This window comes from Diplotaxodon limnothrissa, linkage group LG7, assembly GCF_057381915.1.
Source record: "Diplotaxodon limnothrissa isolate DT_005_m linkage group LG7, D_limnothrissa_male_GT1.1, whole genome shotgun sequence".
NCBI classification, from domain to species: domain Eukaryota; kingdom Metazoa; phylum Chordata; class Actinopteri; order Cichliformes; family Cichlidae; genus Diplotaxodon; species Diplotaxodon limnothrissa.
Window position 1 is genome coordinate 60214665 of NC_140602.1, and position 25035 is coordinate 60239699.

The window sequence follows — 25035 nt, forward strand, 5'->3', positions numbered from 1 at the left end:
GATTCTTCCGATGTGCCTAGCGGAATTTGAACTGTTTTGAACAAAAAGAAAAAGTATACATATAAGTCTGGAATGGAGGCCGGGCTTGGAAATCTAAAACTTACTTAAAAGAAAATAAAAGAATCTAAAGCAGATTGTGTTAAACTAATGCTGAGACACAGATAGCAGACTCACCAAGGTAAGGAATACAGGGCACCATCTTCAGGGAGCGAATATATTCCCTCATGCGGGTGTAATTCTCTTCCTTGGATGTCAGATAGTTTAGCTTCTCAAACGTGGCCTTGTCTTTCCGACTGATCAGCTACAACAGACAGGAAACAATAACACATACATAATTTTCTATTTTCATGTAGAACCTTTTACTTAAGTGGGAACAGAAGCATTGACAGACTGGAGTGCTTTCTAAAGACCAACAGGTTTATTGATATTATGAACTCAGTTGTTTCTATTGGTCATCCTGACTGATCCAGACACATATGACAAAATCTGGCTTTTTTAATGTCAAAATGAGACCCAAACATTTTCCCAAGCACAAAGTCAATTTTTTGGCAGTAATACTCGATATCAACATTACAAAAAAAATTTTGGTGAAGAGAAAAATGACTAATTCTTTTGTAAGGCAATTGTCCAGCTGTTCTAATCAAGGTATGCAGAAGAGCTCTGAGCTCAGATGTAGTTCTTCTCCCTAAGCTAAGAAAATGAACCTGAGGCTGCAATAAAGGGACAGATGGGCATAGGCTCACCAAAAACTATACAATTAAAAAAGGTTCTCTGGTTCGACAAGTTTCCTGGTCTGTTATCACAATCAAATAGATAGATCATAAACATGTATTGCTCATTCATAAAGAAGAAAGCTTTGGAACTATCCCGACTAGTGAAGAGAGTGTAGTTTCAACAACACTGATTTCCTCCCGAGATCTTCAGAGCCATTGAAAGGAATGAATTAAAGGCTCTGGAGGTCCCTGTATATGCACGTAAACCTGTGTCAAAAAGTTCAATGAACTCAGATACACACGGAATGTTTTCCTTCATTGTGTGGTTTAACTTAATGCAGCTCTAGGCTTCGTTTCTATTGGTCACAGATTAATAATGAGATTAACCCATGGATTAATAATGGGATGTCACTCAAGTTCATATGTGTGTGAAGGCAGACAAGCAAATACTTTTGGCAAAAGAGTCACACATAGTTAGACATTCCCTGCTAAAGTTAAACAATCATGTGACTGACTGGTCAGCAGGTTGAGTAATTTCTTGGAGTAATTTATGCCTCTCTAATTGTATGCGATCAACCCTTCCACCCATTAAACCAGGTCCCCAGTCATCAGATCTGTCTACTGTTCCAAAAGACTATCATGATTTAGGACAGAGGTCAGCAACCTGTGGCTCATGAGCCATGGGCTAGAATTAGGGTTAACTGTAACCCTATGTATTAATAGGGCAGGTAGAAGAATTACCAAGGACTTCGGAAAAAGAGAAGAACCATGTGGAATTGGAATGACCTTACACTTGTCTCACCTTAATAAATGACCACCGTATTGAAACTGCAATGTGCAGAAGACAGACTACAAAATGCTCAAATCTTAATCTTAATTCATCTCAAAAGTGTTCTAACACCGTTGTTGTATGGAGGTCATTTAAATGAGAACAGCCTATGAAAAATATTACTTCATTATAAAGCTTGGAATTTTAAAGGAGGAGAAGGAACATTTAGGACCAGATTTACAAACATTAGCAGCAGCACAACCGCTGAATTTACAAAAGAAGCAGTGTCAATTCTATGACAAAGTTGTGAACAGGAGTATTTTTTGGCTGACCTCATGGCATATGTATTTATAAGTTTTATTTTCATGAGGAGAATATTTAAACAAATTATGCAAACGTGAATTACAAAGTCTGTGGAACACAATTTAATGCTATCCTACGCTAAAGAAAGCAATAAAGGAAGCACAGAAGCTCCTTTCCTTAGTGTTTGGAGAGCTGGAACAGCTCTTATTAAGGCTGCCATACAGCTACTTTCAGGTCACATCTCTCAGTTAGGAACCTTCCTAAGTAAAATGGACTATTAGAATGCAACGTGAACTTGACACAAGGACAAGAGCTAAACATGGAAACATGACTGACTGGGGAGACAAGACTACTCAGACAGGGCACAGACGGGGCAGACAGACAAAGACACAAGACTATAGAAACAGTCAGGGATCCTAAAAGTGAACTACAACCTATAATCAAGAGAAACATCCATCCATCTTCTTTCGCTTATCTGGGGCCAGGTCACGGGGGCAGCAGCCTAAGCAGGGAAGCCCAGACAGTCCTCCCTTTCCCCGGTCACCATCTCCAGCTTGTCCAGGGGGACACTAAAGCGTTCCCAGGTCAGCCGAGAGATACAATCTCTCCAGCGTGTCCTGGGTCTGCCCCAGGGCCTCCTCCCGGTGGGACATGCCTGAAACACCTCAACTGGCTCCTTTTAATATGGACGAGCAGCCGCTCTACTCTGAGCTCCTCCCGGATGGCCGTACTTCTCACCCTATCTCAGAGAGGTTAGCCACCCTTTGGAGTAGGCTCATTTCCCTCGCTTGTATCCGCAATCTCATTCTTTCTTTCACTGCCCACAGCTAATGACCATAGGTAGGAACATAGATCAACCGGTAAATTGAGAACTTCGCTTTTACATTCAGCTCATCACTGCAGCTGCAGCACCAATCAATCTAAAGGGCAGCCCTGGCGGAGTCCATCACCCACCATAAATGAGTCTGACTTATTGCTGGCTATGGGACAAAGCTCTTGCAACGGTTGTATAAGGATCGAATGGCCTGTAGCACTGGGCCAGATGCTCCATATTCCTGAAGCACCTCCCACAGGACACTCCAAGGGACACGGTCGAATGCCTTCTCCAGGTCCACAAAACACATGTAGACTGGTTGGGCAAACTTCCATGTACCCTCAAGTATCCTCAAGAGGGTAAAGAGGTAGTCTAGTGGTCCACGACCAGGACAAAAACGACATTGTTCCTCCTGTATCCAAGGTTTGACTAACTGTCCAGCATCCTGCCCGGCCACCTGATCCAACTCACCACCAGGTGGTGCAGTTACTCTGAACCATCATTTGGCACATAAGTGCAGACAACAGTCAGGACCGTTTCCTCGCACCAAAGGCGCAGAGAACAAACCCCCTTGTCCACCGGGAGAAACCCCAACATACAAGCAGCAAGTTGAGGGGATACTAGGATACCCACCCCAGCCCGCAGCCTCTCAACCAAGGGCAACTCCAGACTGGGACAGAGTCCAGCCCCTCTCCAGGAGACTAGTTCCAGAGCCCAAGCCATGCGATGAGGTGAGCCCGACTATATCTAGCCGGTACCTTTCCACCTCACACACTAACTCAGGCTCCTTTCCCACCAGAGAGGTGACATTCCATATCCCAATTGCTAATCTTGGTAGCTGAGGCCCACCAGGGCCTCCCCTCCTGGCTAGCGCCAAACACACATTGCACACGACCCCTACGGCACCTCCTGCAGGCAGTGGGCCTACAGAAGGAAGGGCTCATGTCCCTTTTTTGGGTTGTGCCTGGCCTGGCCCAATGGACTAAGGCCCGGCCACCAGACGCTCACCCTAGGGCACTCTCCCCAGGCCTGGCTCCAGGGCGCAGCTCTGCTAACCCTATCCCAGGTATGGTGAACTGTTCCCTTGATTGTATACTCTTAGGGGTTGATTTGCTCTGGGTCTGTTCCCTCACCCAGGACCAATTTGCCATGGGTGACCCTATCAGGGGGCAAAAGCCCCCCAACAACATGGCCCCTGGGATCCCTAGGATACACAAACCCCTCCACCACAATAAAGCAGTGATTCATGGACGGGCAACAAATAACAAAATACAAGTCAAAACACTGGGTCAAAGTGTCGTATAAATACATTAACTGGTAATACCATATGTTAGTTAAGTTTAATACAAGTTCAAAAGAGAACGGCAATTGACCTACGATAAATAGATACCCATGACAGGTAAATGTCATCACTGGCACACAGTAGCATCTAATTTAAAGAACAAACAAAAAACAACATATTCATGACTTGTCAAAACTATGAATTACAGAAGTAAGACTTTAAGGCATGCACAAAGCTGAAATCTTACCGCCCAGGTTTTGCTGAGTCTGAAGATCGGCGCACTCTGCAGAGCAGAAACCACGGACACCAGAGAATGGAGATTGTTCAACTCCAACAGTTTCTGTAAACAAGAGCGATTATAAAAGACATGTTAGGAACAGGATAGGAATGCGTAAAGTAACTTAGTTTTCCTTTAATTTTAATTGGTTATTAGGCTTTATTAGGCATTATTAGTGATTACCAATTATGGTACTAATTACTAATGAAGAAAAAAAAATACCACACCACAACAAAACAAATTCCAATTATTACTTGGATAAAGTACCAAGATGCGGAGTAAAAATACAATTTAAAAAAAAAAAAAGTCTTATTTACAAATTACAAATTATTTAAAGGTTATATTCAACTAAGAATAGCAAAAAAGACAACTTCACTAAAATATGAACACTGAGAAATTTGCTTCTTGCAACATTTGCGCTCATTTTAAATTTAACAGCCACTGTGTTGTATCACCTTGTCCTTTAAAAAAAACTGTACATGTTTAAAGGTCTGAGGGACTGAAGTCCCTCCAAGCTATCTCTGAGTGACAAACAGACAACTACACACTCTCACATAACTATAGCATTGTCCCCTCATCTTTCACTAGAAACATGAGGGGACAATGCTAATCACTGCACCACCGAGACACCCTGCTATATAAATCTTTTTCTCTCCCAAATAAATTTGTATTTTTTGGGAAATAAGATGTGCATACTGACTCACACACAAACTGAGGGACCTTGAAAGTAGCCCTGACCCCCTTAATATACCCTTTGCATATCTTCCACATCTCAACCTCAATGACCCAGACGGGTAGAGAGGGCCTGGGCGGAGGGCAATTTAAACCGGGCAGCAACAGGGTTAATCATAAAGTCTATCTCAATCTGGACAATTTCTTTGACTCCGTACGGAGAGGAATGCCTTTTGCCAATAGCCAAACCATCTGGCTGTCCTGGCAGGATGGAGTCAAGGTTCGATGGCCAAAAGGTTGTTTTCCTCCTCGGTCCTTAGCAGTGTGGAGCAAGTAGCTCTCCAAAGGTAGCAGCATCTGCAGATGGGAACGGAGGTCTCACCTTTGATGGCTGGGCAGACAGACAGCTGATAACTGAGCAATGCTTGAAAGGGTAATAGGCCTGTAGCAGCAGAGGTCATGGAGTTGTGGACGTACTTTACCCATTTTTAGATGGGACTTCCATGTGAACTGGGGGCCCCAGTCAGAAATGATGTCATAAGGAATGCAGATAAGTCTAAAAATGTGGTGGGTGAGTTTTTCTGCAATTTCCAGAGCTGATAGGAGTTTAGGAAGAGCAGCAAAATGGACAGCTTTGGAGAACCAGTCTATGCTGAATCTAGGGCTAGGTGAGACCACGGATGACCAGGTGTGGGTAGGGGTTTCAGGAGTCTTACAGGTAGGGAAGTGGAAATTTTGTTTTGAGCACATCTGGGTTGGAACATATTCCTAGACATCCTTGGACAAGGATGGCCAGGATGGCAGGTGAATCTTGAAGTCTGGGCCCAATGAATTACTTTTAAACTGAACTCTTGTGGGAACATAGAGACTATTTGGGGGTCCTGTAGTGGGGTATGGCTCCCTCTTCTGGGCACTGACGATCTCAGACTTAATCTCCCAGGTTACGGAACCAGCATGAGGACAGAATCGTCTCATCCTCAGGTGAGCTGTTGGAAGTGGCAAATTGTCTAGACAAGGCGTCTGACAGTGGGCCAGTAGGTTATAGAAATATTAAAGCGGGTAGAGAGCTGACCCACCTGCCTTGATGGGAGTTTAATCTTTTTGCAGTTTACACATAGGCAATATTCTTGTGATCTGTCTAAACAATAAATATATGCTCTGAGCCCACAAGCCAATGCTTCCATTCCCCCAATGCCAACTTCATGGCCAGTAGGGGTGGGGGAAAAAAATCGATACTGTGTAGTATCGTGATATTTTGTTTGCTAATAATGTATCGATACAGGGACAGCAGAAATCGATATTTTGTTACAAAAAAAGTTTTTGTAGAGTGGAACATGCTCTGACTTCAGAGCATGTTGATCAACTCCTTTTTCTGAGCAAGAATCCTGACATTCCTTCACTGTCCAAATGTGTTTAACTTTTTTTTTGGCAGCAATAAACACGACAGTTTACTTATTTTAATTTAAGACATGTTTTATTTTAATTAAGTTTAAAACTTTTTTATTTAATGTAAAATTATATTTTGTTTTAATTTACTTTCAAATTCTTCAGTTGCTGAATGGGCTGCATAGTTTTCATAAATTGCATAGTTCAGAATAGCTATAATTGTACCAGATGGTTGCATTCAGTTAAGTTGGACTAGACTGTAATACAAACCGTTCAGTTTGTCAACAATAAAACTGACATGAGAGAAAGACTGAGTGTGAGACTTTGATATTAGATAAAATGAATATTGATAAAGTTTACCTTTATGTACAGAATCTGAATATCGCAAAATATTTTAAAAAATTGCAATAATATCGTATCGTGCGTTAAGTATTGTGATAATATCGTATCGTGGGATGTATGGGGATTCCCACCTCTAATGGCCAGCAACTCCCGATCATAGTTTTTCCTTTGCTGGAGTCAGACGATGGGAGAAAAAGGCACACGCATGCATCTTACAAGAATGTTGCTGTGAGAGAACAGCACCCACTGCAGAATCGCGCTGCGTTGTCTGGAAGTCTGGACTCCCATGTGACCTTACAAAGTCCAGGCTATCGAAAACGCGAATACGGACTCCCGTACTTGAGTATTTAGAAATGGTCTAAAAGTCTGCAGTCTATTAACTGACCTCAGCTAACAATGTTAGCTCAGTGTCAGGAATCCTTTATTAATAGTAATTAAAAAAATAAATAAATAAAAAAATCATACAGTAATAGTACATCAAAGATACTGAAGTTTTGCCCATCCCATTCTTCTTATGAAGCAGTGTTGGAATTTCCAAGTAAGAAATGCATTCCTGCCCGTGCAGTGCTGGCTCTGTTGTGCTGGCTCTGGGTCCATTGTGTAACTGACGCCACCAAAATTAACAGGACACTTACATTAGAGCCTCTTATTGTGTGTTTTGTTTGGGTTTCCAGCAGTCAGAATGAGAGAAACTGTATTAATCCCAGATGGAAATTGAGTAAAAAAAAAAAAAGTAAAAAAAAAAAAAGAGCAGCGGGTCATACTCGAACTCAGGCTGGCCGCTCTCAGCCATGCGCCCAAGTGCGTTTAGCCTTTAGCCTAAATCGGAAAAGACTGCCGTGTATTCTATTTATTTCAATAAAGTAACTGTATTCTGATTACTGCCTATTTAAACGGTAACTGTAATGGAATACAGTTACTCATTTTGTACTTTAAATACATAACGCCAGTATATATATTCCTCCCCAACACTGTGTGGTAAGTCTATACAAGTACTAGTGGGAAATGGTGGTAATGATGAATATGGTAAATCAATAGTGTGTTGAGCAGGGGTAGGGATTAATAAGTGTGTATAAACTTCTTTCAACTCCATTTCAGACTTAATGATTGAGAGGTTATTACATGTCATTGACATATAGTGTATGTTGTTTGAGCACATATCTGTGTGAATGTGTATACATATGTGTGTGCACATGTGTATATGCAGCTGTGTATATGTTAAATAAAAGGTTGTCGTCATCATCTTCATCATCATCTGAACTCACCTTTGCTATCTTGACAAAGTGACTCAGTATCTCTGCTCGGATTTTCAGTGTCTGGGCAGTTAAGATTTCTCTCACCAGCCAAAAGCTCACCTAAAACACACAAATATAATTTGAAACACAGGCACATGCTCACACACACATACACACAAAACTTCTGAGGATTAAGTCTGTTTATTTAGGATTTTCATGATCCCACAGATTTTGAATGACTCATTAACACACACACACACACACACACACTCCAAATTGAAGACAGAAGACAACTAGTGATGTATAGTGTAGTACTGTAAAATACAATGAAACAACATGAAATTTCTAATATCAAAATGAAGATAATTTTATTTTTAGTCAGTTCTCATGTTGGAGTGTATATTTTTTAGATGATACTCTAATAAAAACTAAGAAAATAATTTTGTTAAATATAGGCATACTTTTCATTTTCAAGACCTATTTGCCCTGTCTTCCTACAATTTTGAGGCCTACTCCCCTGGAAGAATTTGACAATTAAGAGCCAAAATATGCATATATATAACAAACGTACTTAACTAGTTATAACCAGAATAGTTACAATAATGTTTGAAAAAAAGTGCAGTGAAAGTTAGCTGGCTGACATTTTTAAATATAATACATCTTGATTTTAAAGAACCTTTAAAAAAAACCTTTTAAAAAACAAAAAATAAGAGCTCCAAGGGGAAAGAAAGACTCTAGCTTGTGAAAAGTCCATTTCAATAGTAATTACACCAGATCTACCAAGATTAGCAAATGGGGAATATAGAAGGTAAAGTGCTTACTTGACTGTGAAATGTAGTTATAGGTTTTAAATAAGAGAAAAAACAGCATTTATCTTCACCAGTAATGCATCATAGATTGAATCCATCAGTATTTTTCATACAAAAACAATGATGAAGATGAAATTTGTCATAATTGATAGAGTGCATCTTCCTGGTTTTAACCCTTTAAGACCTACCATAGAACTAAGTCCGCCAGAGCTTACTTTATATTTTTACATGTTGTAGTGCCATTTTTGGGAGCATTTCAAGTTGCTATACAGTGGGGCAAAAAAGTATTTAGTCAGCCACCGATTGTGCAAGTTCCCCCACTTAAAATGATGACAGAGGTCAGTAATTTGCACCAGAAGTACACTTCAACTGTGAGAGACAGAATGTGAAAAAAAAATCCATGAATTCACATGATAGGATTTGTAAAGAATTTATTCGTAAATCAGGGTGGAAAATAAGTATTTGGTCACCTCAAACAAGGAAAATCTCTGGCTCTCACAGACCTGTAACGTCTTCTGTAAGAAGTTTTTCTGTCCCCCACTCGTTACCTGTATGAATGGCACCTGTTTGAACTCATCATCTGTATAAAAGACACCTGTCCACAGCCTCAAACAGTCAGACTCCAAACTCCGCCATGGCCAAGACCAAAGAGCTTTCGAAGGACACCAGGAAAAGTATTGTAGACCTGCACCAGACTGGGAAGAGTGAATCTACAATAGGCAAGCAGCTTGGTGTGAAAAAATCAACTGTGGGAGCAATCATCAGAAAATGGAAGACATACAAGACCACTGATAATCTCCCTCGATCTGGGGCTCCACGCAAGATCTCATCCCGTGGGGTCAAAATGATCATGAGAACGGTGAGCAAAGATCCCAGAACCACACGGGGGGACCTGGTGAATGACCTGCAGAGAGCTGGGACCAAAGTAACAAAGGTCACCATCAGTAACACACTACAACGGCAGGGAATCAAATCCCGCAGTGCCAGACGTGTTCCGCTGCTGAAGCCAGTGCATGTCCAGGCCCGTCTGAAGTTTGCCAGAGAGCACATGGATGATACAGCAGAGGATTGGGAGAATGTCATGTGGTCAGATGAAACCAAAGTAGAACTTTTTGGTATAAACTCAACTCGTCGTGTTTGGAGGAAGAAGAATACTGAGTTGCATCCCAAGAACACCATACCTACTGTGAAGCATGGGGGTGGAAACATCATGCTATGGGGCTGTTTTTCTGCCAAGGGGACAGGACGACTGATCCGTGTTAAGGACAGAATGAATGGGGCCATGTATCGTGAGATTTTGAGCCAAAACCTCCTTCCATCAGTGAGAACTTTGAAGATGAAACGAGGCTGGGTCTTCCAACATGACAATGATCCAAAACACACCGCCCGGGCAACAAAGGAGTGGCTCCGTAAGAAGCATTTGAAAGTCCTGGAGTGGCCTAGCCAGTCTCCAGACCTCAACCCCATAGAAAATCTGTGGCGGGAGTTGAAAGTCCGTGTTGCTCGGCGACAGCCCCAAAACATCACTGCTCTCGAGAAGATCTGCATGGAGGAATGGGCCAAAATACCAGCTACTGTGTGTGCAAACCTGGTAAAGACCTATAGTAAATGTTTGACCTCTGTTATTGCCAACAAAGGTTATGTTACAAAGTATTGAGTTGTATTTTTGTTATTGACCAAATACTTATTTTCCACCCTGATTTACGAATAAATTCTTTACAAATCCTACCATGTGGATTCATGGATTTTTTTTTCACATTCTGTCTCTCACAGTTGAAGTGTACCTCTGGTGCAAATTACTGACCTCTGTCATCATTTTAAGTGGGGGAACTTGCACAATCGGTGGCTGACTAAATACTTTTTTGCCCCACTGTACATCAATACAACTGTTATAGCCCAAATTTTAATAATATTTATGCATTAAATCCATAGTAACCACATAAATTGCAAAAAACTGCAATAAACTACAGAAAAATTTAAAATCGTTTTTGTTTTGTTTTTTACATATATTTCTAATTAGAGAAATTTAAGAAGTTTATCCCTCAAAACTTTAAATACAAAAAAGTTGCAAAAAATAGTTTACAACCACAGGAAATTTATTTTGAGTGTCTTCATAGTTTTATTTTTGAGATACACCAATTTTTATATACTGCAGAAAAAACGAAAAACAATCCTATAATGCAAATTTGCAAAGAAAATGTGCATCAAAATAAACTATTTAAAGCAGTGCAATTTGAGTTCTAAGCATCCCAGAAACTATTCAGAAAAGTCTAAAGTCAAACATGACTTTTAAAAACACCAGTATAGGCTTTTAAGGCCTACAAGTAAAAAACTACATTTTCTGCGAAAATGACATCACTTCCGGTTTCGGGCAGGAAATGGCGGACATGCGATCGTTTGCGTTGACGTCTATTTCAATGTAGGAAGTGTTACAAACAGCTGATTGGCTCGGCAAAGCGTGTTTCTGGAATATTATGTTTTTGTTCCTGCAAGCGCTTTTTATGCAATTTTTGCAAAGCTATATGTGGAAGGAAACTGTGACCTAGCACAAGCTGATGGCATGAGATGTAAGTACAACTCCTCCGGTTTCATATGCAAAAAAAATTATTGCGCTAGCTTACGTGGTTCCGGTTCTACAGGGATTTAAAAATAGATCAAAATGGAGCATGCCCGCTCCGACTGGCTTTAAAGGGTTAACTAATGACCTTTGAGCAGCATCAAGTTTTTTATTAACATCAAAGCCAAGAATGTTCACTATGAGCTTTATAGTTGAAAGAACTATAGTTTAAACTCCCTAGTTTCATTTTCATTTTTTAACTCCATATATTGAACTTAAAAATGCTCAAAAATATTGCGTTCAATGTAAAGCTAAAATAAAAGTGGGCCGTCAAGTCTGACACCTTAGTATTAATAGATTTGAACCTTGAATGTCCCTACCTGACCAGAAGACTAAAACAAATATGTGCTTTAGAAATCGTATGGGACAAACCTGGTTGAACCGACGTGTGAATGCAACCACATTGGGGGCTAAACTGTGTTTCTCCTTCCCACTCCATCCACAACTAGCCAGCTCCTGCAGAGTAGGAAAGAAGAAAAATTATTTCAGGAATCACCAATAGCACCTGGAGTGTGGTTGCTGACACTATATATATTTATGCATTTTACTAAACTGACAAGGAATGATCACACCACATTATTCGTGGTCAGCAACACTTGTGAAACTAGGAATATATGGGATTCCCCTGCTGCAAAATAACAAACTGCCATTTAGGGTGTTTTCACACAGGTTTAACTGAATTTTTCCCCATCAAACTTTGTTCAGGTGGTTATTGCTTTTTTATTGCTAGTCAGCCTCATACATCCGGTCCAGTTGGAGGCTTTGCTGCTGTGTTTGAAAACAGATCCTCATGTCATTCTATGAAAGTTAGACATTTTTCATTGTCTCAAATACAGTTGATTGAAGCAGGGAATAAGAATAATCTTCCCATTTTGTGCATTTGTATCATCTGCTTTTTCAAGGAGTTCAAGTGACACTCTAATCTTCCACTATGAAGCTGTCCAGATTAGTTATAGTTGATGCGATGACTCTGACCTCTTTACCAGGACCTTTATCAGTATCATGGATTGTTTTCATTTTACCCAATATGTGTCTGGCCCCACACATAGTAAAGGACAGATACTGGACCTTGTTTTTACTTTGGGTTTCAGAGTGGCATTTGTTCTCAGGAAGTTTTTACTTCATCCTTTCTTTTTAAGTTCTCTCTCCTTGTGTCTTCGTCTCCCGTTTGCCATGTAGTTAGCTCTCACATCCTAAATCTCTTTTCTGCAGTTAAATTATTCTGATTCTTTTAATTTATTTTTATATCCTTTTAATGATGTTGATCTCTCAACAAATTCATTATCATTATGTTTGCAATGACCCATGATGTTAACAGGCTTGTTGTAGAAGTTTTTTTTCCTTTTCTTTTTTTGTTACTCTGCAAGTCAACCATCTCTTTTTCTTGCTTACATTCCGAAAGAGGTCATTTCTGCTGGACCTTTCCACAAAGCTCCTCACCTCACCCTGTATTCCAATTCCACTCCACCCTTTATACACCCAATCAGTGAAGTGTCAAAGAACTTCTGCAGGTGGCATGTTTTACTCCTATACTGGAAATCTGCAATCCACATCAGTAAACAGGAATGGAGATACGACTGTCCTCTATGGTGCGCCAACATTACTAACCACCACGTCAGACAGGGTGCCCCTAGCTGCACCAACTGAGGCCTATCTGACTTATATATACAGCAATCCAGGAAACATTAGAAGTGGTGAAATCCATTCTGAGCTTCTTCTCACTCATCTTCTCACTATTCAGGTGAGAATGAGTATTCTGTAATAGGTAAATAACAGCATCATTCACCCCCACAAGAGGATGATAAGCAAACTGAAGAGATTCAAGATCATGTAAGCTAAGCCAGCCAAGAACCAGTCTCTCCAACACCTGCATGACATGTGACATCGTGATAAAGATTTATAAAGAAGGAATCGCTTTCTTTGGTACCGGCACAAAACAGGATGTCTAGCACTGGTACCTTTTTCTGTAAAAGACTCAAGTTGAAGAGTTGCTGCAGGATGCCAGGCAGCTGGGTAGCACATAAATTTAGGAGCTTTGGAATGATGCGATCATTCCTGAGCCTTGGCTTGGTCTAACCTTTCCAGCTGTCTTCTTACCTGGCCAACTGTCACAGTCGTGTTGAGAACTGTATAATGGGCTGAGGGCGTGTTAAGGCTGTATTTAGTGTTTAGGGTAAACAGGGATTCAAAAACTAAACCTGTTGAAAAACAGATTCATTTCACTGACTCTGTACGGGATGCCCCCCTGCTGCTATTAATCTTTTGGGTTTAGGCCAGTAACATTCCAAGTCAGCAGTAGGACAACTTCAACACTTGGACATGGATTGATCTACCCAATAGGCAGCTCAAACCCAATAGGCAGATCAAACCATTCCAGGTGTTTGCATAGAAGGTCATATTTAAATAAACTTTAATAGATTTCTAGTAAGTCTAAAATTAACTCACTGAAAGTACAAAGGATAAGTTATAGTATACACTATCAGTGAAAAATGTAGCAATTTTATTGAAAAGGTTAAAAGACAAAGTGAAAGTTACAATATTTCCATGTGATTGTTTTTTGATATATATATTCTTATTCTCATCATTCTCTTCATTTTTGTACAATAGGAGGAGACAAATCATCCATCTTTTATACAGCCATAGAATAGAATAGAATAGAATAGAATGTCTTTATTGTCACTATACAGTTGTACAATGAGATACATTGTACAGGGCAGTTTGTTATGCTTTGCAACTAAGGAAGCTGCTGCAACGGGCTCCCACTCTCAACGTGCCACTCACCAAGTATTCAGATTCATGTTTAATTAGATCTGGATATGTGGACAGATGTAGAGATTAACTGCTGGAAAGTCCTAAATGCTTTGCTCAAAGTATTTAAAACACAGATGAATCAACAGTTGCAACCTGAAATTTTTGCTTCGCTTCTCTCATGGCAGAGGCATGTGTGGAGAGTTCTCTAAGTCTTGGATTTCATTAACCCCAGGCTTGTTTTTCAGGCTGTGTACTGCTCCGCTTGCACTGTGCCTCAATAGTTGTGCAGCCCATATACAAACAGTCAGCAATGGAGCCCAGTGATTTTAACATTCCAGCATTCCAAGGGAGCTTTTACTTTGACTTAACACTTTCTGTCACACATACACTCACTATGATGGATGCACTAGGGGCAATTTGGGGTCAGAGAATGTTTCTCCAAGCAAACTTTAGCATGTGAACTTGAGGAGCTCAGGACTAAACTAACATTTGATTGGTAGACTACCCACTGTACTACCTCAGCCACATGCAACTGAATAATTGAAAAATGAACAACGAATGACAACTACTTTGTTAAGAACCCCACCATATTCAGCTCAAGACCCAAATGCGTTATGGAAAAAGAAGGTGACCCAAGAGAAGCCTTTGTTGTCCAAAAATTACATCCATCCAAAACTACAGTTTACCAGAAAGCATAAAGACTGACCAGACTTTCTGTCAAAGATGGAATTGTCTGACCAATATAGTAGAGATAACTGGCACAAACCAAAGACAGATTTCAATGAAGAAGCAGATGCATGGTGGAGGAAGTGTTCTGCTTTTGCTGTGTTACAGATTGGGCAGTTTGTGGTTTCTAATTTCCATTTGAATTCTGTAACACTTAAAAGCAGTGGTGCAAGATAATGTCGTCATCTGTCTGAAACTTGAAGTTGGAAGAGAAATAGATCCTAACCTAGCACTAGAAAATTTCTCCAAGGAATATATCAAAAAGAAGAATTTGAGGGTTATATAATAGCCTAATTAAAGCCCAGATTTGAAACAACAGATCTGAACCTGGAGGACTACAGTTCAACTAGTCAATACCAGAGACTGGTGATTAATTATGCAAAGAGCCTTCAAGAATGTATTTTTCCAAAGGGAGCAATACATTATGCAGCAATGACAAACTTATATATATTCAGTCCTTAATAACTTACTGCCATGTCAAAATCTATCAACAAATATCTTACAAATGCATAATATCTACAACAAAAAGCATATGCTTTGCTCCACACACTCATGGTAATCCTTTTGCATTTCAATCCGTCAACACAATATTAAAAAGCCAAGATAATGCAAATGTTATAAATTATTAAATTGAGGTAAATAAAACACAACAAAAACAACAGAAGTACATATGTGCTTTTGTTTGGTTAAAAAAGGAATGAATTGTTTGAACCTGATTCAAGTGACATTTGGGGGAAGCCTGAACACATGTTGGATGGGCTTTATTGTACACCTACCACTGACAGATGTGAAACCCATGGCTGCAAAGTCATAACTTTCTGACTGACATTTAGAGATAAAACTACTTGGGATGCCATTTTAGAAGAACAGATTTGTGTACAATTACGTAATTAGGGGATTTCATCCCGACCCAATTCCAAATCTCAATTTCTTTCCATTTCTCTCCCCGGTAATCCTCCTGGCACATAGCATCTGAAGACACTGATGCTTCGAGATTTTTCAGCCAGGAACAGTGAAAGGAAGTTTACTGACTAATGCAGGCTAAGCAGCATTTCCAAACATGGAGGACAATCCAGGTTCAGCTGACTGGAGCAGCTGTGAAGACCATCTTGAGCAGAAATACTTGTAATCAGTGAATGAGGAGGAGTAGCTCTCTGAGGGGAATCCTGCATTTTGGTTTTTCACCTTTTTTTTTAAATGGTAGAGAAAGATGGCTTTCAATGAAGCGCAGTAAAGGTTTGTCTGGCCAAGAGTCACACCACTGAGTGCACTGTTATTGCCACTGTATAGGTGATACCATTTAGCAATCATAATCATATTGCCTAAGAACAGTGTTCATATTCCATGGGACTGTTATACATCTAAGCTCATAGAAATTAATCAGAAACTGCTTGAAGAATTCAGTAATAATCAACTATTAGGCTTATGACACTCCACAGTTGGCATTGAGAATGAAACTGTGAAATGATTTTAGAAGACTACCCACCACTTTAACATCACAAGCATTTCTTACCTCTGGTTGTATGGCTTTAAACACTGGTGCATCCATCAGGGTGATTTGACTCTGAAAGAAAAAAAAAAAGTTACATAGACATATACACACACACACACACACACACACCAAGTCCGATTAAAATTATATAATGGACATGGACATAATGTTTAGACTCTTGGCTTTCATTTGAGGGTATCCACATTCAACTGGATAAAGGGTTTAGGAGTTTCACCTCCTTAACATGTGCCACCCTCTTTTTAAAGAGACCAAAAGTAATTGCAAATAATTGAACATTAAAGGCTATTTTATGGGCAGGTATGGGCAATTCCTTTATTATGTCATTGCCAATTAAGCAGATAAAAGCCCTGTAATTGTTTTGAGGTGTGGTGCTTGCAGTTGATAGATTTGGAAGATTGTGCTGTGAATGGACAACGCGCTGTCAAAGGAGTTCTCCCTGCAGGTAAAACAAGCCATCCTTAAGCAGCGAAAACAGAAAAGAAAAAAAAAACATCAGAGAAACTGCCACATCATTAGGAGTGGAAAAATCTACAGTTCTCAGTACATCCTGAGAAAGAAGGAAAGCACTGTTAAACTCAGCAATGCAAAAAGACGTCCTGGACGTCCACGGAAGACAGCAGCGGTGGATGATCGGAGAATCATTTCCATAATGAAGAGAGACCCCTTCAAAACAGCCAAGGAGGTAGACGAATCAATATACAAGTCTACCATAAAGAGAAGACTGCAGCTCATGATCCAAAGCATACCACATCAGAGGTAGTGTGACGGTTTGGACGTGCGTGGCTGCCAGTGGCACTGGGACACTACCATTTATTGATGATGTGACACAAAACAGAAGCAGCCGAACTAATTCTTAGTTTTTCAGGGAAATACTGTCTGCAGCAAAATGCAGTCAAATTGATTGGGTGGCATTTCCTGATACAGATGGATACTGACGCAAAACATACAGCCAAAGCAACCCAGGAGTTTATTAAAGCAAAGAAGTGGAATATTCTTAAATGGTCAAGTTAGTCACCTGATCTTAACACAACTGAGCATGCATTTTGAAGACTAAACTTCGGACAAAAAGGTCTACAAACAGGCGGAGCTTTAAAAAGGAGGAAACCCACCATCTGGTGATGTCCATGAGTTCAATACTTCATGCTGTCACTGGCAACAAATGGGTTTTCAACCAAGTATTAGAAATGAACATTTTATTTTCAGTTATCTAATTTGTCCAATTATTTTTGAGCACCTGAAATGAAGGAATTGTGTTAGAAAATGCTCTAGGTCATCACATTTTTATGCAGTCTTTTTGTTCAACCCACTGAATTAAAGCCGAAGGTCGGCAGTTTAACTGGAGTCGAAGATGTTTCATTTAAAATTCATTGTGGTAATTTAGAGAACCAAAATGAGGAAAAAAGTTGTCTCTGTCCAAATATTTATGGACCTAACTGTATAGCTAGTGCTACAGAAGAAGAATAGGCATAAAGAGAGTAACATTTCTACATGACAGTTTCTACAACATCTCTATCAGCTCAACAAATATCAGCAAAAACATGGACTGTTCGTGCGCAGTTTGTCACACAGTGTTTTGCTAACTAAAGGTCCAGCTGCTAAAGGTCCAGAGAGAGAAAAAAAAATGAGTTAACTTCAGTGAGAGATGGAGAAACATAAGAAAAGACAGGAGAGAAGGGGAAGAAGAGAGGGTACATTTAAAGGTAAGGACTCCTCAGTGACACTTAACACATAAACTGCAGATTTAAAGATTACATGTAATGTTGCATTAAAATTCTGGGTACTTTTTTGCAGGATTAGCTTAGCTTTAATGTAGTGAATTCACATTGAAAAACTGTGTTGGACTGATACACAGTGGCTGTGATGGTCAGTGTTAGGTAGCAGAGATTAATTTACATTTAAACTGATGACGCTTAGATTCTTTCACTGAATTCACTCATTATGTTGTTATGTATGTTGTTGTATGCTGTTGGTGTAGGAAATGGAACTCAGCAGAGATAGCTGTCACACAGCTTCTTAGATCTTGTTGAATTCAGTTGTGAAAATTCACAAACAGCAACAGGTCAGCTGATAACAGCTTCTCTACTAAGAAAACCTATTGGAGCTCACAATATAAATTATTGTAAGCTGTTCGTATTTTCTCCAAGCTGTGCCACTACAAAAGATCTTAGTCTTGCCCCACCTGCTAAATCTCACTGTAACCGTTCACTGTTTCTATTTCGTAGTGGAGGCAACAGAAGACATTTTTTTTGTTTTTATTCTTTTTTTTTTATTCTGCTTTGAATAACAGATTCAAACTGAGTACATTCATTAGAATTAGAATTTAGATTCAAAAAACATTTGAATTCTCATGTACTAATATCATACTTATATATATAAGTATATTAATAAAGCAGAATGTCCAGTTGTCTGTGCATAAAAACAGATTATACTTTTAACTTTCTTACTTTGAGTAGATTACAGAGACTGTACTTGTTCACTTTTACTTGAGGAAAGAGGTTAAATCAATGCTTCAACTTTAACTGGAGTATTTTTTTTAACACAGGTATTTCAGCTGCAGATGAGGGGTGATGCAGTGGGTTCAGGGCAGTGCTAGTTGGGGCTGATTGGTGCTGCTAGTAATAACTGTCTAGTCTTGCTTCTTTTATTTAATAGAATGCTGAGATAAGGCAAGCAAAGCTGCAGAGTGGAAGCAGTATCCTAGTCAAATGCCCAAACCAGCTCAAGTGGCACTTTTCGATGTGGAGGAGTAGTATCTCTACTTTGATCCTCTCTCTGATGGCTGAACCCCTCATCTCTAAAGGAGAAATAGGGTGAGGAGAAAGCTTACCGTTTCTATCCACAGCCCTGTTCGTTAGGTTACTACCAAAGCCTGTGACCACTGGTGAGAGTGTGAACATAGGTTGACCAATAACACGACAACTTCGCTTTTACGCTCCTGTCTCTCTTCTCCGTGGCGGACTAGGACTGGTGTAGCATGTGCATAACTGCAGCCTCAGCCCCAGTCCATCTCTCCCCTCACACATGAACAAGACTCCAAGCTACTTAAACTCCTCTACTTGGAACAGCAATGTCTCTGACCCAGAGTGGGCACTCCACTCCACCCTTTTCTGGCTGAAGACCATGGCCTCAGACTTTGAGTTTCTAATTCTCACACCAGCCACTTCACACTCTGCTGAGAACTGCTCCAGTGTAAGATAGAGACCACGACCTGATGAAACGAATAGGACTACATCATCTGCAAAAACAGAGATGAGATTCTGAGGTCACCAAGGCAGATGCTACACACCTAGATATTCTGTTTATAAAAATTATAAACAGAATTGATGAAAAAGGGCAACTCTGGTGGAGTTCAATACCCACTAGAAATGAGTTAGACTTATTGCCAGCAATGTGGACAAAGCTCTCACTGCAGCTGTACAGGGACCGAATGGCTCATAACAATCGGCCAAACACCGTATACTCCAGCACCACCCCCCACGGGATACCCTGAGGGATATGGTCGAATTCCTTTTACAAGTCTATAAAACACATGTAGGAACACACCATTCTTAAAGATTGGAACCACCACCTTAGTCTGCCAATCCTGAGACAATGGCCCAGATTGCCACAAGCGCTGCAGAGGTGTGTCCAGCAATACAGCCCTATAACATCCAGAGAATTCAGGAATTTAGGGTGAATTTCATTCACCACGGCCACCAAGGTGTTGTTTAACTACCAAGGTTATTATCGTTAACGAAAACTAACGAAATAACGAAAACTAGAAGTGAAAAAACATTTTCATTAACGGAAATAAAAATAAAAACAAAAAAAGGAAAACTAACTAAAATTAACTGAATTTATAGCAAAAATGTGTTTAGTTTTCATTGATGTGTGCGTGTCATACAATAGTCAAGGGTGAAAATGAAGTTTAGTTTCCAGATTTTTTTTCTTGCTGTCTAATTATGCCAGCAGGTGGCCAGTACGTTAGTAGAGTCGTCTGTGTTGCTGCTCTGTCCACGCGCAGAATCATGTCAGGAAAAGTCGGGAGAAAGCGCCAGAGTCCAATTTGGGATTACTTTGAATATGACTGTGTTTTGGATAAAGCAAGTGTCTTGTAGTGGAAAGAGACAAATTATGAGGGACATTTCTAAAGGGAAAAAAAATCCCACAAACCTTAAAGTGCACTTGAAAAGCTCACACAAGAAGGCTAACCTAGCTTACCTTGAGAATGTAAGGGAGCACACTCAACCCTCATCCCCAGAAACAGACGCTAACCCTAGGCAAGGCAGCGTGATGCATCCCGAGACAACAGGACTGGGATATCTACATAACCGTGTGAGTCAATTGCCTTCAAAAAGTTTATCAATTCACTTGAACCAAAATTATGAACACCCGGTGCTGCAAGAGTCAATAGTCTCATTGGGGCCAAGATATACAGTGGGGCAAAAAAGTATTTAGTCAGCCACAGATTGTGCAAGTTCCCCCACTTAAAATGATGACAGAGGTCAGTAATTTGCACCAGAGGTACACTTCAACTGTGAGAGACAGAATGTGAAAAAAAAATCCATGAATCCACATGGTAGGATTTGTAAAGAATTTATTCGTAAATCAGGGTGGAAAATAAGTATTTGGTCACCTCAAACAAGGAAAATCTCTGGCTCTCACAGACCTGTAACGTCTTCTGTAAGAAGCTTTTCTGTCCCCCACTCGTTACCTGTATGAATGGCACCTGTTTGAACTCATCATCTGTATAAAAGACACCTGTCCACAGCCTCAAACAGTCAGACTCCAAACTCCGCCATGGCCAAGACCAAAGAGCTTTCGAAGGACACCAGGAAAAGTATTGTAGACCTGCACCAGACTGGGAAGAGTGAATCTACAATAGGCAAGCAGCTTGGTGTGAAAAAATCAATTGTGGGAGCAATCATCAGAAAATGGAAGACATACAAGACCACTGATAATCTCCCTCGATCTGGGGCTCCACGCAAGATCTCATCCCGTGGGGTCAAAATGATCATGAGAACGGTGAGCAAAGATCCCAGAACCACACGGGGGGACCTGGTGAATGACCTGCAGAGAGCTGGGACCAAAGTAACAAAGGTCACCATCAGTAACACACTACAACGGCAGGGAATCAAATCCCGCAGTGCCAGACGTGTTCCGCTGCTGAAGCCAGTGCATGTCCAGGCCCGTCTGAAGTTTGCCAGAGAGCACATGGATGATACAGCAGAGGATTGGGAGAATGTCATGTGGTCAGATGAAACCAAAGTAGAACTTTTTGGTATAAACTCAACTCGTCGTGTTTGGAGGAAGAAGAATACTGAGTTGCATCCCAAGAACACCATACCTACTGTGAAGCATGGGGGTGGAAACATCATGCTATGGGGCTGTTTTTCTGCCAAGGGGACAGGACGACTGATCCGTGTTAAGGACAGAATGAATGGGGCCATGTATCGTGAGATTTTGAGCCAAAACCTCCTTCCATCAGTGAGAACTTTGAAGATGAAACGAGGCTGGGTCTTCCAACATGACAATGATCCAAAACACACCGCCCGGGCAACAAAGGAGTGGCTCCGTAAGAAGCATTTGAAAGTCCTGGAGTGGCCTAGCCAGTCTCCAGACCTCAACCCCATAGAAAATCTGTGGCGGGAGTTGAAAGTCCGTGTTGCTCGGCGACAGCCCTAAAACATCACTGCTCTCGAGAAGATCTGCATGGAGGAATGGGCCAAAATACCAGCTACTGTGTGTGCAAACCTGGTAAAGACCTATAGTAAATGTTTGACCTCTGTTATTGCCAACAAAGGTTATGTTACAAAGTATTGAGTTGTATTTTTGTTATTGACCAAATACTTATTTTCCACCCTGATTTACGAATAAATTCTTTACAAATCCTACCATGTGGATTCATGGATTTTTTTTTCACATTCTGTCTCTCACAGTTGAAGTGTACCTCTGGTGCAAATTACTGACATCTGTCATCATTTTAGGTGGGGGAACTTGCACAATCGGTGGCTGACTAAATACTTTTTGCCCCACTGTACATTTTATAGTTGCCTGGTATCAATGGTTGTTCATCTGCCTTTATTTATTTATTTAAAGAACCCATAGGTGGGAATGTGAGTTGTCTGTCTCTGCGTGTTAGCCCTGCGACAGACAGGCGACCTGTCCAGGGTGCAGGGTATGGTAGCTGGAATAGCAACATACCCAAAGATAAGCAGAAGAGAATGACTGATATGATGAAACTGGGATTTTGTTACACTTAATTATTGCAAACACAACTAAAACTATAACTGAAACTAATCAAAACTAAACTGAAACTAAGGATTTTCAAAAAAATAAAAACTAAACTAAACTAGCAAACAATTGGTAAAAACTAATTAAAACTGATATAAAATTGAAAATCTGAAGTCAAAACTAAATAAAAATAAAAAAACTAATGAAAATTGCAAAACTATTAAAACCCTGTTAACTACCTGAGTGACTTTGCCATTCAGACTCAATGTCCTCAGCCTCCCTCAGAACACTATTAAAGTTCTGCCAGAGGTGAGAGTTGAACATCTTGTGGTCAGGGGCTTCTGCCAGGTGTTCCCAATGCACCTTCGCTATATGTTTTGGTGTGCCATGTCTGTCCAGCATCCTCCCTTGCCACCTGATCCAACTCACCACATGTGGTGATCAGCTGACGGTTCAGCTCCTCCTTCATCTAAGTGTCCAGAGATCTAGTGCCACGTACACTTATTGACATCTTTATGTTCAAATATTGTGTTCATTATTGACAAAGTCCAATAAGAGAAAACCACTGAGGTTCAAATCAGGAAGTCCATTCCTCCCAAATGGAATACAGTCAATAACCCCACCCAGCAACGCCAAGAAGGCTGAATACTCTGAACCATCATTCTGCACATAAGCACAAATGACAGTCAGGACTCATTCCTTGGCCTGAAGATACAGGGAAACAGCCTTCTCGGCCCACTGGAGAAAACACCAAAAGTAGCGGCATCAAGGCGACGGGATACAAGGATACCCACCCCAGCTTGCCACCTCTTACGAAGGGGAAGTCCAGGCTGGAACATCCATCCAGTCTCCTGAAGACTTCCAGAGCCCTCACCATGCATTGAGGCAAGCCTGATTATATCAAGCTGGTATTGACCTCAGGCACTAGCTAAGGCTCCTTACCCACCAGAGAGGCGACGTTCCATGTCCCAATTACCAGCCTCAATAGCTGGGGGGGATCAGTCTCCCAGGGCTTCCAACCTTGACCGCCGCCCAGCAGGTGGGTGGTGGGTGTACAGGAGGTATTCCTTATTCACAAATGGAAAAATCTTGGAACAGTTGTTGGCCTACTAAAATTATTCTAAGACCACATTAGTGATTCAAGAGGTTACCAAAGCACCTAGAATAACATTTAAAGAACCGCAGGCTTCAAATGCCTCAGTTAAGGTCAGTCTTCATGAATCAAACAGTAACAAAGAGACCAAGCAAAGATGTCATCCATGTCATCCAAAGTGAAAAACCACAAGTGACCACAAACACAAAAGTTTGTCTCACATTTTCTAAAAAACATCTTGACAAAACCCAAGACTTTTGGGAAAATATTCTGTAGACTAACAAGACAAAAGCTTAACTTTCTGGAAGGTTTGTGACCCATTACATTTGGCATGAAACTAAGAGCATGTCATGAAAAGATCATCATACCAACTGATGAAACCATGAATTCTGCTCTCTACCAGAACATCCTGAAAGACAATGTCCAGCTATCAGTTTATACCCTGAAGCATCATTTTCATCCAGAAAATGATTCGGAGCATATCACTAAATCTACCTCTGAATGGCTCCAAAAAAATGAATTACTTAATTTAAAAAAATAAAATAGAGGTTTATGAGTGACCTAGCCAAAGTCCTGAGTTTAATCCAGTTGAGATGCTTAGGCATGACCATAAACGGGCTGATAATGCTTGAAAACCTTCTAAAGTGGCTAAAGTATAACAATTCTGCTAAGATGAGTGAGCTAAAATTCCTTCACAGCAATGTGTAAGACTCCTTACCAGTTATTGTAAATACCTGACTGCAGTTGTTGCTCCAAAGGGTGCCACAAGGAGATTAGGGAGGGAATTACTTTTTTCAACACAGTGCCAGATAGGTTTGGATAGCTTTTTACCTGTAATTGTACAGTACCTACATGATGTTTTTATTCATTTATTTATTTGTATTATTTTTGAAACCCTTAATTAATAATGAAAACTTTAACGGAAAAGCATGTTTTGTCCTATTTTAAATTTATTTATGTTAACATGGCACAGCTATTCTACTTTGTTTCCAGCATATCACTTAGTCCATAGCAGGATGCTTTAAAAATCCAGTGTACCAAAAAAGTTTGGAAAATAAAATATATCACAATCATGTTTGATTTAGGGCTTGGATTTTAATTTCAACGACTTTTGCTTCCAGCAATTATGAAAATTAATTAACCAGGATAAAAGGGTTAGTCTTTACTGTTCATTCTGTATTCCTTTCCTTCAGATCCACCCACTTTTGACCAGGTCAAGACAAGATGACCAAAAGAGATGACTCTTTCTATTATATATAATTTTTTTCAATTAAATTACACTCAAAGTTGTAGAAGCTCTGCTGTAGTAAAAGAAAAAAAAAATCTGAAGTCCAACTTGAATTCCAAGTAACAGTAAATTATTTTTATTGTTAAGCTAAGCTAATTTTATTGTTGAGCTAATTACTCATGTTAACCAAGCATCATCCAAAATTATCATTATGTTTGGTATAATCAATTTAGCTTAGGCTGCCACCTAAAAATCTGAAAATAATGTTAAATGGCAAGGTTTTTAAAGAAAA

General features: G+C 40.2%; 1 protein-coding gene across 1 annotated transcript in view; it reads right to left on the reverse strand.

Moving 5' to 3' along the window:
- The window catches only part of LOC146629408 (ras-specific guanine nucleotide-releasing factor RalGPS1-like), an 82600-nt gene that overhangs the window by 49241 nt on the left and 8324 nt on the right, over window positions 1-25035 (reverse strand). Inside the window, exons 3-7 of the mRNA XM_085358577.1 lie at window positions 16210-16260; window positions 11592-11675; window positions 7824-7913; window positions 4129-4221; window positions 175-301 (exon numbers count right to left, since the gene is read on the reverse strand). Coding sequence (XP_085214703.1) covers window positions 175-301; window positions 4129-4221; window positions 7824-7913; window positions 11592-11675; window positions 16210-16260 — 445 coding nt within the window. The remainder of the gene's footprint in view (window positions 1-174; window positions 302-4128; window positions 4222-7823; window positions 7914-11591; window positions 11676-16209; window positions 16261-25035) is intronic.